The 13,694-nt window shown below is 40.6% G+C and overlaps 2 protein-coding genes and 1 long non-coding RNA gene across 4 annotated transcripts in view; 2 read left to right on the top strand and 1 right to left on the bottom strand.

The window, feature by feature from the left end:
- NPTN (neuroplastin) overlaps positions 1-9,315 on the top strand; it is a 33,282-nt gene extending 23,967 nt beyond the window's left edge. Inside the window, exons 7-9 of one of the 2 annotated variants that reach the window (XR_011465579.1) lie at positions 184-4,509; positions 6,885-6,906; positions 7,720-7,794. Coding sequence is in view for 1 of the 2 variants with exons in the window: in XM_014481951.2 (XP_014337437.2) it covers positions 6,885-6,906; positions 7,720-7,780 (83 nt within the window). In the remaining variant the exon portion in view is untranslated. Of the gene's footprint in view, positions 1-183; positions 4,510-6,884; positions 6,907-7,719; positions 7,795-8,313 lie in introns of those variants that run through there. The other variant, XM_014481951.2, reaches the window with a different exon arrangement.
- Positions 9,310-13,694, bottom strand: part of REC114 (REC114 meiotic recombination protein) — a 118,681-nt gene continuing 114,296 nt past the window's right edge. The window contains exons 5-6 of the mRNA XM_070377405.1: positions 12,180-12,257; positions 9,310-9,566 (exon numbers count right to left, since the gene is read on the bottom strand). Of these exons, the coding sequence (XP_070233506.1) occupies positions 9,402-9,566; positions 12,180-12,257 (243 nt within the window). The 3' untranslated portion in view covers positions 9,310-9,401. The remainder of the gene's footprint in view (positions 9,567-12,179; positions 12,258-13,694) is intronic.
- On the top strand, positions 9,575-12,466 carry LOC138989373 (uncharacterized). Its single transcript, XR_011465580.1, has 2 exons — positions 9,575-10,668; positions 11,979-12,466. It is a non-coding gene; the product is annotated as an uncharacterized lncRNA (long non-coding RNA).

Below are 13,694 nucleotides of genomic sequence, written 5' to 3'. Positions count from 1 at the left end.
GAAAAATTCTTATACTGGTTCCTCATTCCCTACCCCTAAGATTAGCCACTTTGAGCTATAATTACTAGCTCTGTCCTTCTATGTGGGTGTTCTTGAACCCCAGTCCCTTCTGCCCTTCAGGCCCCTTGTGGGGAATGGGCAGTTGTCAGTCTCTTTGTTCAGCTCTGTCCTCCTCCAATACAGATCATCAGGCAGATTGAGCTTGAGGAGAATCCAAGTCAAGCCTAGAAGCCACCCCAAGATCGCAGGCCACCTGGCCTTTTCAGGCAGATTTAAGGTATCTGATTGGTTGTCACATGGTTGCCTGGTATAGCCCCTATAGGTAACTGCACCAGTCCAGTCAAACTGTTCTTGGGAAAAGCCATGGGAACAGGTCACCCTTTGGTTCCCTTGGTTGGCCCCTTCAGAAGGTTTTCAAGGTTCCTGGTGAAGCAGGCCCCTGCCATTTGGCATTTTTGTCTGTCTCACAAAGAATGGTGGAGAGCATCTGACGCATCACCACCCCCAGTTAAACAAATAGCTAAGCAGTACTGCCTGGCGTCCTTGCCCAAGGTGGCACTCTCGGGCTGGCCCACGGTCAGAGAAGGGAGTGAACAATAGCAGCAGAACTACAGCCAATTGTTAGGCATTGGAAAGAACGAGAGTCTTAGATTGATAGACATACTTAGAGTCAGAAAAGGTTATGGAAGTTTTTATGTTTTTTGTTATGGATATTCCATTTCTAACTCTGTGATTGTAATTGGTGGGGGAGACTACTGATTAAGACTTGGACCCATAGTACTTCAGATTCCTAACTAGCTCCGCAGCTCCATCCTCCAGCCCTATAACATCACCAGCAAAAACAAATAATTGACCAGCCAACCATGATCACCACTTGCCTGTCACTGATTGGACTGAAAGAGTGTGCCCCTAGGCTCAGTGGAGGCCAGCTTTGGGTGACGGGGAGGATGTCAACCCCAGTGTGGCTCTTTTGGGCCCATGCTGTGTACTGGAGTGCTGTGCCCTGCCCCAGAGAGCTGTCTGTGTTTTTGTGGCTGGCCAGCAGGATGCACTGCCTGCCATGTGTGTCAGTGGAGAGTGCTAAGGGAGGTCTGGTGCTCCCTTAGAAAGAGTGCAGCCCTGAAGGCATGCCAGTGGCTTCAGGTTCTCTGGAAGGACATGTCTGAGAGCAGCAGCCACCTCTCCTTTTCCTCTTTGCTCAGCAGCTCCTCAGTCTCTTTGCTTGCACTCGGTAGAGGGAGGATTGTAGTGAGGTTGGTGACAAGGTGTTTTGTTGAAACTAACAGTGTATTTGGATTTCCATCCAAGTGTACATTTAGCAATGAACTAGATGGAGGAATGGGATGGACTCAGCTGGAAGCAGACGGGCCTTTGTAAATTCCTGGGCTTGTTTCTGTGTAACTAAGAGTTTCCTGGGATTTTTTACTTTCCTTCTCTTGGGTCCACAGAACTGCTATTCTGTGAAGTACAACTGCTTTCTTAGGCTTATCGTGTATGAGTAATGCTTGTTTCTCGAAATTTCTCTTTCTTATTACAAATTAGGACTTCCAAAGCAGAGTACCTATGTTTAGATCTGAGAGTAAAGGGAAAGAGTTGGCTGTCAGTGTGTTTCCACTGTTGGCTTACTAGGAGTGGTTTTGTCTTACTCCTGAAAAGAGCCTTTTCATTCCCTCTGAATGGTTTTGCTTTGTTAAATATCACCTTTCTTGGCTTCTGTTTTGGAAAGGTTGACATGCAAAAAGTCCGTAGAAAAAGGTAAAAATGAGCTTAAAAACTTGATTTTTTGACTTTTAAGACAAGGCTGGCTGCCCCTCTATTGGCAGAGTGACACATTGGCTTAGCCTGTCCCTGTCAGAGATTCGAGTCATTTTTGCAGGAAGCCATTTCACTTAGCAGGTTGCTGTCCCAGCATGTATGGAAGACCTCAGTGCTAACCTGAGAATGGTTAGCATTAATTCTGACAGCTGCAAGCACCTGCCCAAGGCAGCAGCTATCTTTTTTATAAGAGCTCTATGGCTGTTGAACACAAATGGGGATGAGTTTCTGATAAGAGACATCTGTGGCCAGCAAAACTCATGAACAGCTTCCTAAGGGGAAAATACTTCTTTTAAGATAATTATTATGGAGAGTGAATGAATCCTATGTAAGAGATGACTGCAGGGTAAGTGCAAAGTAAAACCTTCTTGCTCTAGTGTCTTAGAAAAATGCTGTAATGCAAGCAGCTTTTAACTTTGTTGTTGTTGAATTGGTGTGAAAAATCTGGGATACTGGGATTATTGCAGTGTTTGCCTTCTCTCCATTCCCCTCCTGATAGCCAGCACGGTCCAGGCTCTGTTCTCTGTCATGTCCCTTGCCCTTGCTTGAGCATTTCCATCCCATAGTTTTCTCCTTTGTCTTCCTCCCTCTTTTTCTCAGACTCCTCCCTATTCCTGCCCTCCCCTTTTTTCTTTTCTTCTGGAAGTAATTTTTTAAAAAAAGTTCCTCCATGACTTTTCCTTATGCTGTGTCTTTTTCTTCTTTAGCCAGTTTCCCCTCAACTCCTGTGCAATTCACAAGAGCAAACTCACCTCATGTGCTTTCCTCCCATCTTCCCTGCCTCAGATTTACATACAGATATATGCATACACTCCTTTTGGGAATGAATGAAGAGGTACATTATACCTGATACAGATTTGGGATTTTAGAGGTGATAAATTTTTTACCTATCAAATGACCGTTCATAGCTCTGTGTATTTATACCATTGTGAAAAAAATTTTTTTTTTTTTTTTAAAGAGGCCTGACATGCTTTTTCTCTGCCAATGGGTATACTGTTATCAAGATACAGCAATAATGTATTTCTAACTCAGCCTTTTTTATGTGAAAAAAGTTTATATAAAGGTCATAGTATTCATATTTGGGCAGTTTTTGAGTTTTTGGTAACTCAGCACTATATTAGAAAAGCACTAAGGGAATAATACAAAAGTATAAAAACACACGAATTTCAACTTACATAGTTCAGGCTATGTTTCACTAGAAAAGCAAATACTGCTTTAGAAAATACTTAGGGTTAAGGTTTAGCTGCTTTCTAGGTAAAGAAAAAGGCCCATGACTTTTTGTCTACTAGAAAAAGTAGAGCATTTTTGGGACATTTTGTAAGTGAAACTTATATCTAAATCTCCTAGGTCCCTATTATAGTGTCTTTGAGGATTAGTGCCCCAGTAGGTTGTCTTGTACGTAGATTATCTGCTTGTCACCTTTTACTGTCAATATTTTTAGTAACAGATGAGTCATGGAGCCAGGTGAGGGCTTTGTTTTTTGTTTACACACCTCCTGACTACATTCTTTGAAAATGTTAGATGATATTTCTCTAAAAAGACTAAATACAACTAGCATCCCTCTAGTCTTCCATCCACCTTACTGCTGGACACATGTTTGAGCACACCTTGTGGGTTGGTTCCCTGCTGACTGAACCCAGAGGGTGATGAGAGTGTGCTTTCAGCTCTCTCCCCAGTACCCTGAGGAGATGGGGAGTGAGCCTGCTCAGTTGTTGGGGCCTTCAGTTCTACTGCACATTTTACTGACCTTTAATGAAAACAGAAGCTGATTTAAGAAAAGTGCTGGCATCAAAAAGAGTTTTCTACATTCACCATTAGGGAGATAACCTTTATAAGCAAGTATAGGCACTTTTCCTTTAAGTTACTGGTACAAAAAATATTTGCAGTTTTGTGGGAACCATTTTTAGTGGCTGTGATGTATCCAAACTCAGACACTTCAGAATTAAGAGCTAGTCTAATGTGCCAAAATCAGTTAGATGATCAAAACATTGGTAGCATATGAAGTTTTACAAAGGCCAGGAATGTTGGGAAAGAAATACGAATTTTAAAAATGATATGCAAAACACATGTTGTCTCTTAACCAGGGGTCATCTGAGCCAGTCACAAGTTACCTTATGAAGAAAATATAATAAGACTGAACAAGGAAGCAAATTGGAAGTAATTGTTAATCTTCCTTGGATTTTGTGCTACTCTGCTGAGATCTGGCAAAATTTAAGTGGTTTTAGAAACCATAAAAACTCATCCTCAGTGAGATGAGGCAGTGAAAAAGCAGCCTTGACCAATCAACTCATTTTGACATTAAAGCCATCTTTTTTGAGATGGTGGTATATCAAGCAAGCTGCTATTTACTAGGCATCGCAGAGCACCCTTCCAGATTCTGGGGCAATGTAGGGGAAAGGGAGTGAGGGTTCTAGTGCATTCGATTGGGTAGACAGCACTCAGCAGAATCAGTGTGTGCAACAGCCCCACCAGGAACTTCACTCATAAGATGGATTCCAGAAGCATCTTGTTTCCATTATCCCCCAGCCCTCTTCCTCTCATCTAGTCAGTGGCTGTAATACCCAGCTGGAGAGAGTAGTCATTGTTTAAGTGGCTGTCTTTTGGCCTGAGGGTTTGGGGGTATGTTGATACTTGTCGGTTACTATGACTTCTTTTTTTTCCCCCTCAATTGCATCAAACCCTTAAAACATGGTGGTAAGTGAGTGATATGCATGCTTTTGGAGTTTGTTTAATCTCCGCTTCAGTCTATACGATGCACAGTTCATAATGTTAACACTTTTCTTCAAGTTTACTTCATTCACTTTCACAACTAATTTGGATTTCAGTTTGCTGTTTAATCCTCATTTACTTTAATTTTCGTACCTTTTTTCTGTAGTTCTGTTCTTTCCCTCTCTTCCGATTTCCCTGTTAGAGGTCAAGTTGTTATTTTGTTTGACCTGTAAAGAGAGAGTGGTACTGCAGATAGTGGTTCAGGTTAGGGAAATGGGAGACTTGAGGCTCTTTGTTCCTTGTAAATGTGAAAGTGAATTTGGGGAGAGAGATGAAGGGGCTGTGAGATGTAGACACTGTTGTGAACAGCAGCTGCTCCCACTTGCAGGCATGGTGGCAGCTACACCAGAGCCACTCTTGCTAAAACCCCTTCATGCAGCCCTTTGCACGTTAATCGGCTTGTTGGGCTGGGAAATGACGTTATTAATCAGGCACCAGGGTGTACATACATCCGCATTACTGAAGAAAGAAAAGCTCATGGTGTGAAGTGCTTCGGTTGGTGCTGACAGCGTCACGCTTTGAAAAGATGAGCTTGGCGATCGCGATTCCCTCTCCCCTGCTTTTTTTCCTCTTAAAATTGGGAGTAGATTGGTGGTATTCTTGAATCAGCTATCTTGCTTTAGAATTCTGTGTTTTCGGGTACACAGCCAGAGCACTAAAAATACTTCTAAGTCTGCTCCTGCCAGTCCCTGCAGTGCTTCGTTCCTAGCATGTAGCTGAGCTGGCGTGGCCGGGACGCTGAGAGCGTTGGGCGGTCGCGCTGAGGGAGGATCCAGGCCAGGCTCGTGTGTCTCAGTGCCCGATGCATCTCTGTACAACTCCACCGTATAACAGCGCACAGCTGTCTTGGGTGTCTAAGTCTTAGTTCGTTCTCTGTACTGTTCAATAGTGTGCTGTTTTTAGTAGTAGAATCCTGTGGACACTGGTGTGTCACTAGCCTATTGTTTTGGCTGATAAGTCATTGGTTTGTGGTTAGTTTTGTTTCCGTTTTTGTTATTTTTTGTTATTTTTTGTTTTTTTTTTTTTTGAAATCCTTTTTGCTCCAGTCACTGTGTGTGCTGGCGGTGGCTTTGCCTCTCCGTTGCCTCGAAGGAACAGGTGGAGCAATGTCTCCCTCTGACAGACATTACTCCTGACGTGTGCTCCTGCAGATGCCTACACTGAGACTGTAATCTCCATAACTGCTTCATGTGCACCAAGCCCCCTTGTGGAATCCTGCTGAGAGTTTTTCTAGAAGCCTTCAGTTCTGAATCATTTAGTCTCCCTGACTTTTGTAAAATAAAAAGAAACTAAGAGCACTTAACTTGTTCCCCCACCTTTATGGGCCTTTAAAAAAATCTTGTGTGTCTGTGTATATATATATACACACACACACACACACATATACACACTCACATGTATAACCCTTACTAAAGGGGACCAAGTTGCCCTTAGTTGAAACAGGGAAGAAAAACTTGGTAAATCAGAATCAGAAAATACCAATTTAAGAAGGCACTTAAACTCAGAAAATGTAAGTGTTTTGATTAAAAAAAAAAAAAAAAAGAGATAACTCATGGCTCATCTGGGTTCAGGTTCTGGTTTTGGCCAGGGCACAAGAATGAGCCTGTTTTTCTGTCTGAAGTCTTTTCTAGAGGGATGTCAGCACTACTCAGCTTTCTCTGGTCTGTCACAGAACATCTTCTGGTCTGCATACACTTGCTGCTGGCATAGCCCAGCCTGACTGACCCACTATTAGGTTGAACTGTTGTGGCTTCCTCTATCTTATTCTCCAGACTACAGACTCTCGTAAAGATTACAGAACAGCAAGAACAGTGTCCTGTGGGGAAGAGAGGATGTGTGGCTAAACGTGTGGCACATACACATCCATCTTACATTGCAGGATTGAGTCAGAACTATGCATGCATTCACCACAAGAAAACAAACAGCAGGATTTTACAACTGAAATGTTGGTTTGTCTTCTCATCTATTTAAGAGTGAACCACTGGAACTTGGGGACAAGATGAGTATAATAATATTGCAGCCTATCTGTCCGCTACAGTTGCAGTTTTTCATGACAAGCATTCAAAGTGTTAACTAAAACCATTGAAACAACATACCTGCCATTAAAAACCTGAATCTAGAAATAACAACTCCATGAGTGTTTTGCACCTCCAGATGGAATGGCCTTGAATAAATGCTATGAATAGCCATGTTTGCCACTTGCTGTTTGCTGTTTTATTAACCCTGATGCAGAGTCTCACAGTTTTCTCCCTTCTTCTCCTGTCTCTCAATGGATTATTAAAACCTGGATACCTGTGTAGACGATGAACCAGCTGGGCCAATGTAAGTACTTTGTTGGACTTTGGTTCAGTAGTTTCTGGTTGGGTTATTTTATATTTGCAGTTTAATTAAAGGGCATAGCTAAGATTGTAGGGGAAGACAGTGAGTGGAAAGCAATGTTGCAGTGTAGACTTCTTAGCTGGACATGGAGCTGACTGATAGCCCTTTGATTCCCAGGACAGGCTGTACACTTTTGTTCTTAGTAGCAATATAAAGTGGAATACCATGCAAAAAAAATGTTTAAAATTTTGCACACCCCATATGTTTAAATTGATACTGTGGGGGAAATGACCATTGTATCTGAGGCTTCAGGTTTTGTTCAAGCTGGACTATAGCATGGATAAACTGCCTGGCTCCGTTAAATTGTGGGTATTCAAGAGAGACAAAACTACAAATTTCAAATCAATCCAAGATTTGCACTCTTTCCTAGAGCTGGGGACTAAGAAGTCAGAGGCAGAAGTGTGCCCAAATTAGTTAAGTGCCAGAGAGCACAGCACTGCCTGTATATAATTAAGAGACGAGACGAGACAGTGGTGTTATGTAGAGAAAAAACTAATCACTCGCTTTTGTCATAGTTTATAAATCAAAGCCCATGTTACCTGGGTATTATCTGCCTTGGGAGTCAAAAGGATCAATTAAGGTTGTAGGCACTTTACACAGGGTGTATTAATTTTGTATTAATATCGTGCAGTAAAATTTCTTACTATACCAGGGATGGCAGTAAGTGAAAGAGTCCCTGTATTTCCATGTGTTATACTTTGAAAAGTTGCTACTGAGCTTGAGTTTAACTCTTGTAATGCAATTTTTCCTCCAAAGGAAAACCAACTCTACCAACAATCACAAAGATAAAAACTTGCGCCAGAGAAACACAAATTAAATACTACTTATAATGTAAGTATGGACTTCTAACTTTAGAAGTTTTAAGTTAGATTCAAATGAATGTGCCTCTTTTGACTTTATCACAAAGTCTTCAATAGCTGATGTTATGTTGCAAGATTTTTCAGTTGATTTCAGAGCTTCCAATACGATGGAACAAGTTGTCTGTCCAGTGAAGCAGCTGGAAAGGAACATTTTCAGCTGAGTTGTAAAACATAGATGCTTTTCAGAGTGTGTATGATGTTTCAAAGCATCACCTTACCACTTTACTTCTTTAAAAAGAGGTAAAAGTTAAATTGTCACCTTCTTAGGTGGATTATTCCTGAGGCCAGTTGGTCCCACTTTGCTTGTGGGGGCAAGGCAGAAATGGTGGCCAGGCCCAGCTGGGCCAGAGTGCCTGCTGCTTAGGCACATGGAGATCAGAATTTCACACCACATCCCTGAGCATGCTGTTTGAACCAAAGCTTTATGTGGTGCTTGGTGTCCTATTAAGTAATAGTGCATGTTCCCTTTTAATTTCTACTTTCTTCACAGATCTTTAGGTTCCTGAAACTGGTGGCAACATGACCTGCTAAATTTTCTGCTTGGACCTCTTTGGTTCTTTCCCCTTTCAAGTGAGCAGCACCATGACGACTGTCTAAAGCATGCCTTATTTAGCCTCTCCTGTAAGGGTGATCTAGCCAGGTACATTTTAAACAATGCTTCAGTGTAGAAGGTGTAAACTATTTTGGGCTTGATGTGCTGTGAATGTTGCTTTTATTTTTTTGTTAAAATATTTAAATAGAAGTGAAAAGGTGACCCCTGAGGGTCAGATCATGCATGCGCCATTTTTTACTTAATGCAGCTGTTAAATTGGCAAAGCTCTAAAATGCACTGCTGCCATCTAGTGATACATTTTTGTAAAGTTCCGCAAAACATACAGATATATACAGTATATAAATATATATATATATATTTATATTTTTTGGGGTGGAGAAATCCAAAATAAATGCTTGTTTCATTTTTAAGCTGCTGATACTCATTCCTTATTGTATGTTGTCAGATGAGGAAACTGTTCAGTTCTGGTACATAAAGATGAGTAATATAAACTGAAATCTATAATTTTAAGGGCTTAACATGACTTTGATAAGAAGCTGGAACAATTCACTGAATGGATATAATGAATTACAGTATATATGTATGATTGCTTTTAAAATGATTATTTTTTTTCTTTTGTTAAATCATGTAAATTCCTAAATCCTTTTGCACTGATGTGTTAAAACCTAATTGTACATTGAGTTAAGGCAAACTTTTATAATTTACCTTTTGTTTTCAATGATCTTGAAATGTTAAAGCATGGTATTCTATGCAACTAGTTATTCTTTGAGGTTGACACTGTATTTTTTCATTGATTGAGTGTAGATTTTCACACCCAGCAGGGGTCTCACGCGGTGCGTAATTGGTAGATGCATGTACTTGTGTTTTGTGTAATTGCTGAAGTGCAATGATGTAAAAAGTGGATTCACCTGTTTTTAAAAATAAAACTGATAAAAGGTGTTGGAATAATACTCTTTATTCTCTATAATCTTAGGAGGAAGCATTTTTTTCCCCATTACTCCCAATTTCTGTAGATACACAGAATGTTAACCACTCAGCCCTGTCAGCTTTTTTAGTTCCTTTTCCACTTCTTCCACAAATGCCGGGAAGTTCTGATCCATGAGGCACAAGCGTAGAAAGGGGCCTAACCCTTCCGCATTCCATGCAGATTGTTCATAAACAAGTGGCAGCTCCTCTGATGCCATGAGAGACTGTGGGGATTCCAAAAGAGTAGTTTATTAGAGATTACAGGGGAAAGCAACAGCCTGAATACTAGAACACAGAAAAACTGCCTTAAGGTAAGATTTGGGAAGTAAGACACCAAAAATTAGTGTTAATTAGCTTTGCAAGTTCCTTTACATAATGTTTCTAAATATACATACAAAGTGAGGTAAACTTGTATCCTTAAGTATTTCAAGTATACTAATAAAGTGATTTGCAAAGATACTGACTGCTTTAACGAAGAGTACAGTGCTGATTAAGTTTGTAGATTGAGAAGTCTTATCAATGAATGAACTCCACTTAGTTCATCCATCCCACCTAATAGGTGGAAGAATGGGTGTGAGCTGTTCATCATATGGAAATTGGGTTCTGAATGTAATAAATAGGTTACAAACTGACTATCCCAAGGACACAGCTTGCTGTCTTTCTCTGGTTCTGTCCATGAGGCTTGACAAGTAGAGGCCTGTGTCCATTGCTACAATCACGGCAGAACATTTCTATCACCCCCAGAAATTCCCTCACTGCTATCTACTCTTACGGTCAAACCCTCAACTCTTAGCAACTATGATCAGTCCTCCATACTGTATATAGTTTTGGCTTTTCCGGAATGTCATATAAACGATGTCATATACTACTGCACGTTTTTCACATCCTTATTTGTCATCTCTGTCTTCTTTGGTAACCTGTAGTATTTTAAAGTCAGTTGACTAAGCTGCCAATATTTAAACATTAGGAGAGTTCAAAAAAAAGTCTGACCATGCTTGGCAGTTTGGAAGATTAGGCAAAAGATGCATCGACCCAAGCAACGAAGACGGCTTCAGCTGTGTGTGTGGTCCACCTGCTTCTGAGCCTTGCCTTAGCCTTCTTACTCACTCCTCATGTTAATTCTGCTAGGTAGGTAGGTTTTCTACCCTTTCCATGGATTGCATGGTTTGGTGTATATGTATGTAGTTGACATTTCTCAAGGAACTATCTATAATAGAAACTGACTTTTCTAAATTCAAACCAGTTTTTCAGACTATCTAAAGGTAGAAAGAAGGAAATGAAAGTCATATGAAGCCCTGTTCTCCAGCAAGAGCCACTATTAACATGGTAGTGTATCTCCTTTCAAACTTATTTTGTGTGTATGTCTTTACTACAAAAGTCAAATCATGTGTGCTGTTTTGTAGCCTTTAAAAAACAATGTACTATGAATATCTTCCAATGTCAACAGATTAAGACAGACATCACTTTTTATTGACTATATTTTATCTCATTTATGGTTATGGTACTTTTTAACCACTCAGTATCCCATTAGTGAATAATTGTTTCCTATTTTGTTACTATTAAAATTACTGAAAAACATCTTTGTATGTATATTTGTGTAGATGAAATGGTATTATAGGTAATAAGATATTAAATTTTATCTACATTGCTAAATTGCTTTCAAAGAATTTTACCAATTTATATTCAAAGAATGACTTGTTTAGAAGGTTATAGCAAACAAGTAACATATCTGAGCTTCTAGCCTGATGCTTTTTCTTTATACATGGTTCTTCTATATAATGTAAATAAACTCGGTCGAGGTTCATCTTTTATAGCAACTGATACTTCCCGAATAAGGATATCACACCCTGCTCTGCTCATGCTTTTCTGTGGCTTAGTCACTCTGATTCAGTTAACCTATAATCCTGGTGCAGATACAAGGCTACAGACTGGGAACTATGAAGTCTGCCCTGCTTCTGGACAATGAGTTTTCTAAATTTTTTCTGTCATAGTTGCTGACTTACTGAAAGACATGAATTCTTATTTAGTCTTCTTACTTTTCAGGTTTTAAAATCTGTGATTGCCCATTTATTTTGCGTGAGTGGTGTGCCAGGTGGAGAAAACACCCATATCTTCTTCTTACACCACTGTTAGCACAGTTTAATAGATAAAGTAGAAAGGAAATTTATTAAAATTGGATATTGATGAATTCCATGCAGAATTTTAGGGAAAGCCTAAACTGTTGGCTGAGAACCTGCTGTGTAAAAGCACAGCAGGGAATGCAGTGAGGAGGAGACCAGCCTCAGGAACCCTGAGCCTGAATGAATAGTTCTGCAGGAGTGTTTGGTAACAGCAAAATTCAAGTGGAGAGGCCACGTCCAAAAGCAGTTCTGTGGTAAGAGCAGAGTCTTCCTGGGGCTCCATACATCCTTAACCTGAGATCCTCACACTGAAGATCTGCCCCTACAGAAACTATGGTTGATCCAACTTAAAATTCATATTGATATTTGTCTTAAAAGAGTTTCCAAATTTCATTTCCAAAGTTAAACTGAAATTCTTAGCTTCATTCCTCTTTTAGGAAGGTGGTGAATAAATTCTTTATCTCATGCATTTAAAGTCTAACATTATAGACCACTTTCTGTCTTTTATTTCCTCAGGAAGACAGTTCTTCAGTATGTGCCATCATGTCTAATCTCACAACAAGGATAGGTGGAAATGGCCTGTCTCTGTCTTTATCGTCTTCTATAGTAACATTTTAAGTTACTGTTCTAGAACAGTGGATTGAACAGAGGGATACAAAATTCTTCGGGATCACTGTTTTTCCTGACATGAAAACTGAATATGGAAATAGGCCCTACCTGAGCTAACCAGGCCACTGAGGTCCTTCCTCCTGGACTGCTTGTGCCAGCCGGTACCCACTGCTGCTGCTCTGAGTTCTGCAGTGAAACAACGTGCAATTAGGAGACTGGCTGAACATAGTCATAAATTCCGTAGGCCATTGAAAAAGTGGAACACATGCATTAATGTTGAAAGAAAATCAGTAAAGGTACTAAAGTCATTGTTGGTGTAGTCTGTCCTGGTTTAAGCTTGGCTGTTAACCTGATTTGCCACAGCAGAGATACAGAGATAAAATTTGAGGCGCCTGCTCTGTGCCTGGTGTTCCTTAGGTCTCACAGGCTGGTAGTGCCTTTTCCTGCCTGATGCCGTGGCATACTTCTGTCTTAAAAGGCCCAGCCCAGGACCGTGTGCTGGTACTGCAGGGCAGTGGACATTGCCCAGCTTCTGATAATCATGATTTGTCACCTTCTATAAATTATTACTCGGGTAATATACATGTTCCTTGTAGAAAAGCAAAATGGGGGCAGGGGGAACACTATAGTTGCAAGATAACAATATCTTGTAACTTTAAAAAAAAAATCTCATTTTAGACATTCTGAGGTTATGAATAAGTTCTTCTGTTAGTAAATTCCTAGATATATTCATTCAACAATGTTTGTGTCTACTGTGCACTAGACATTGGGAGGAAAAAGGGAAGGGAGCCACAGAAAATAAGGTAGAGAGAGGTCTGGTCCGCAAGAACCAACAACCCAGTAAGAATCTAACAAGTAAAACAACTTGAATGCAACTGAGGAAGTGCTGGCATGGAGGGGAGTATAAGACTTCAGGCTTGCAGTAGAGGGCAGTACAGGAAGGGTGTGTGTGTTAATAAGCATGAGGGGTAGGAATGCTCCAGAGCCCGAGCTACTTCTTACGGGAGGGGCTGTTCTTGAGCAGAACTCAGGATGTTTTCTAGGCAAACAGAATGAACAAGGTGTAGGAGAAAGCCTGGAGGCATAAGAGGCTGCTTCTACCTAAAAACAAAAACTTCTCCAAGAGCCCCACCACTCTTCGTTCCTAGCCACGTGTCTGCAGGCTTAGTTGTATTCTGGATAGCAGTGGTACTTATAGTACTAATAATCTCCAGACAGTTGAGCTGGTGGTATCACACGGAGAATCCAAGGCCCTCCCTGGAGGGTGTGTACCAGCAGTATGTTCTGACTGCTAAAGTAAATGTCCTGCTAATTTCAGTGGGTGTTAGAAGAAATGTGTATCTGGAGGCATCAAAAATGGGGTGGTGGGACAGAGAGGAAGAAAAGAACAAAGGAAAGAAAACTAGTCAGGAATACTAAATAAAAATGAGCTAAAAGGTAAGGAGCTTTACTGAGTCTGGAATCCTTAGGCAAACCCCATTTTCCCTCATCCAGAAAAGTCCGATTCCACTGCCTGATATTTCTTCCAGCTCTAAGGTTTTCCTAGGAGACATCAGTTCAGCTCACACCATGTTTTTCAAACAACTAGGAAAGACTAACCAAAATTCATATGCCACATACACT

This window comes from Bos mutus, chromosome 10, assembly GCF_027580195.1.
Source record: "Bos mutus isolate GX-2022 chromosome 10, NWIPB_WYAK_1.1, whole genome shotgun sequence".
NCBI lineage: Eukaryota > Metazoa > Chordata > Mammalia > Artiodactyla > Bovidae > Bos > Bos mutus.
This window is presented reverse-complemented; position numbering and strand designations above follow the sequence as displayed.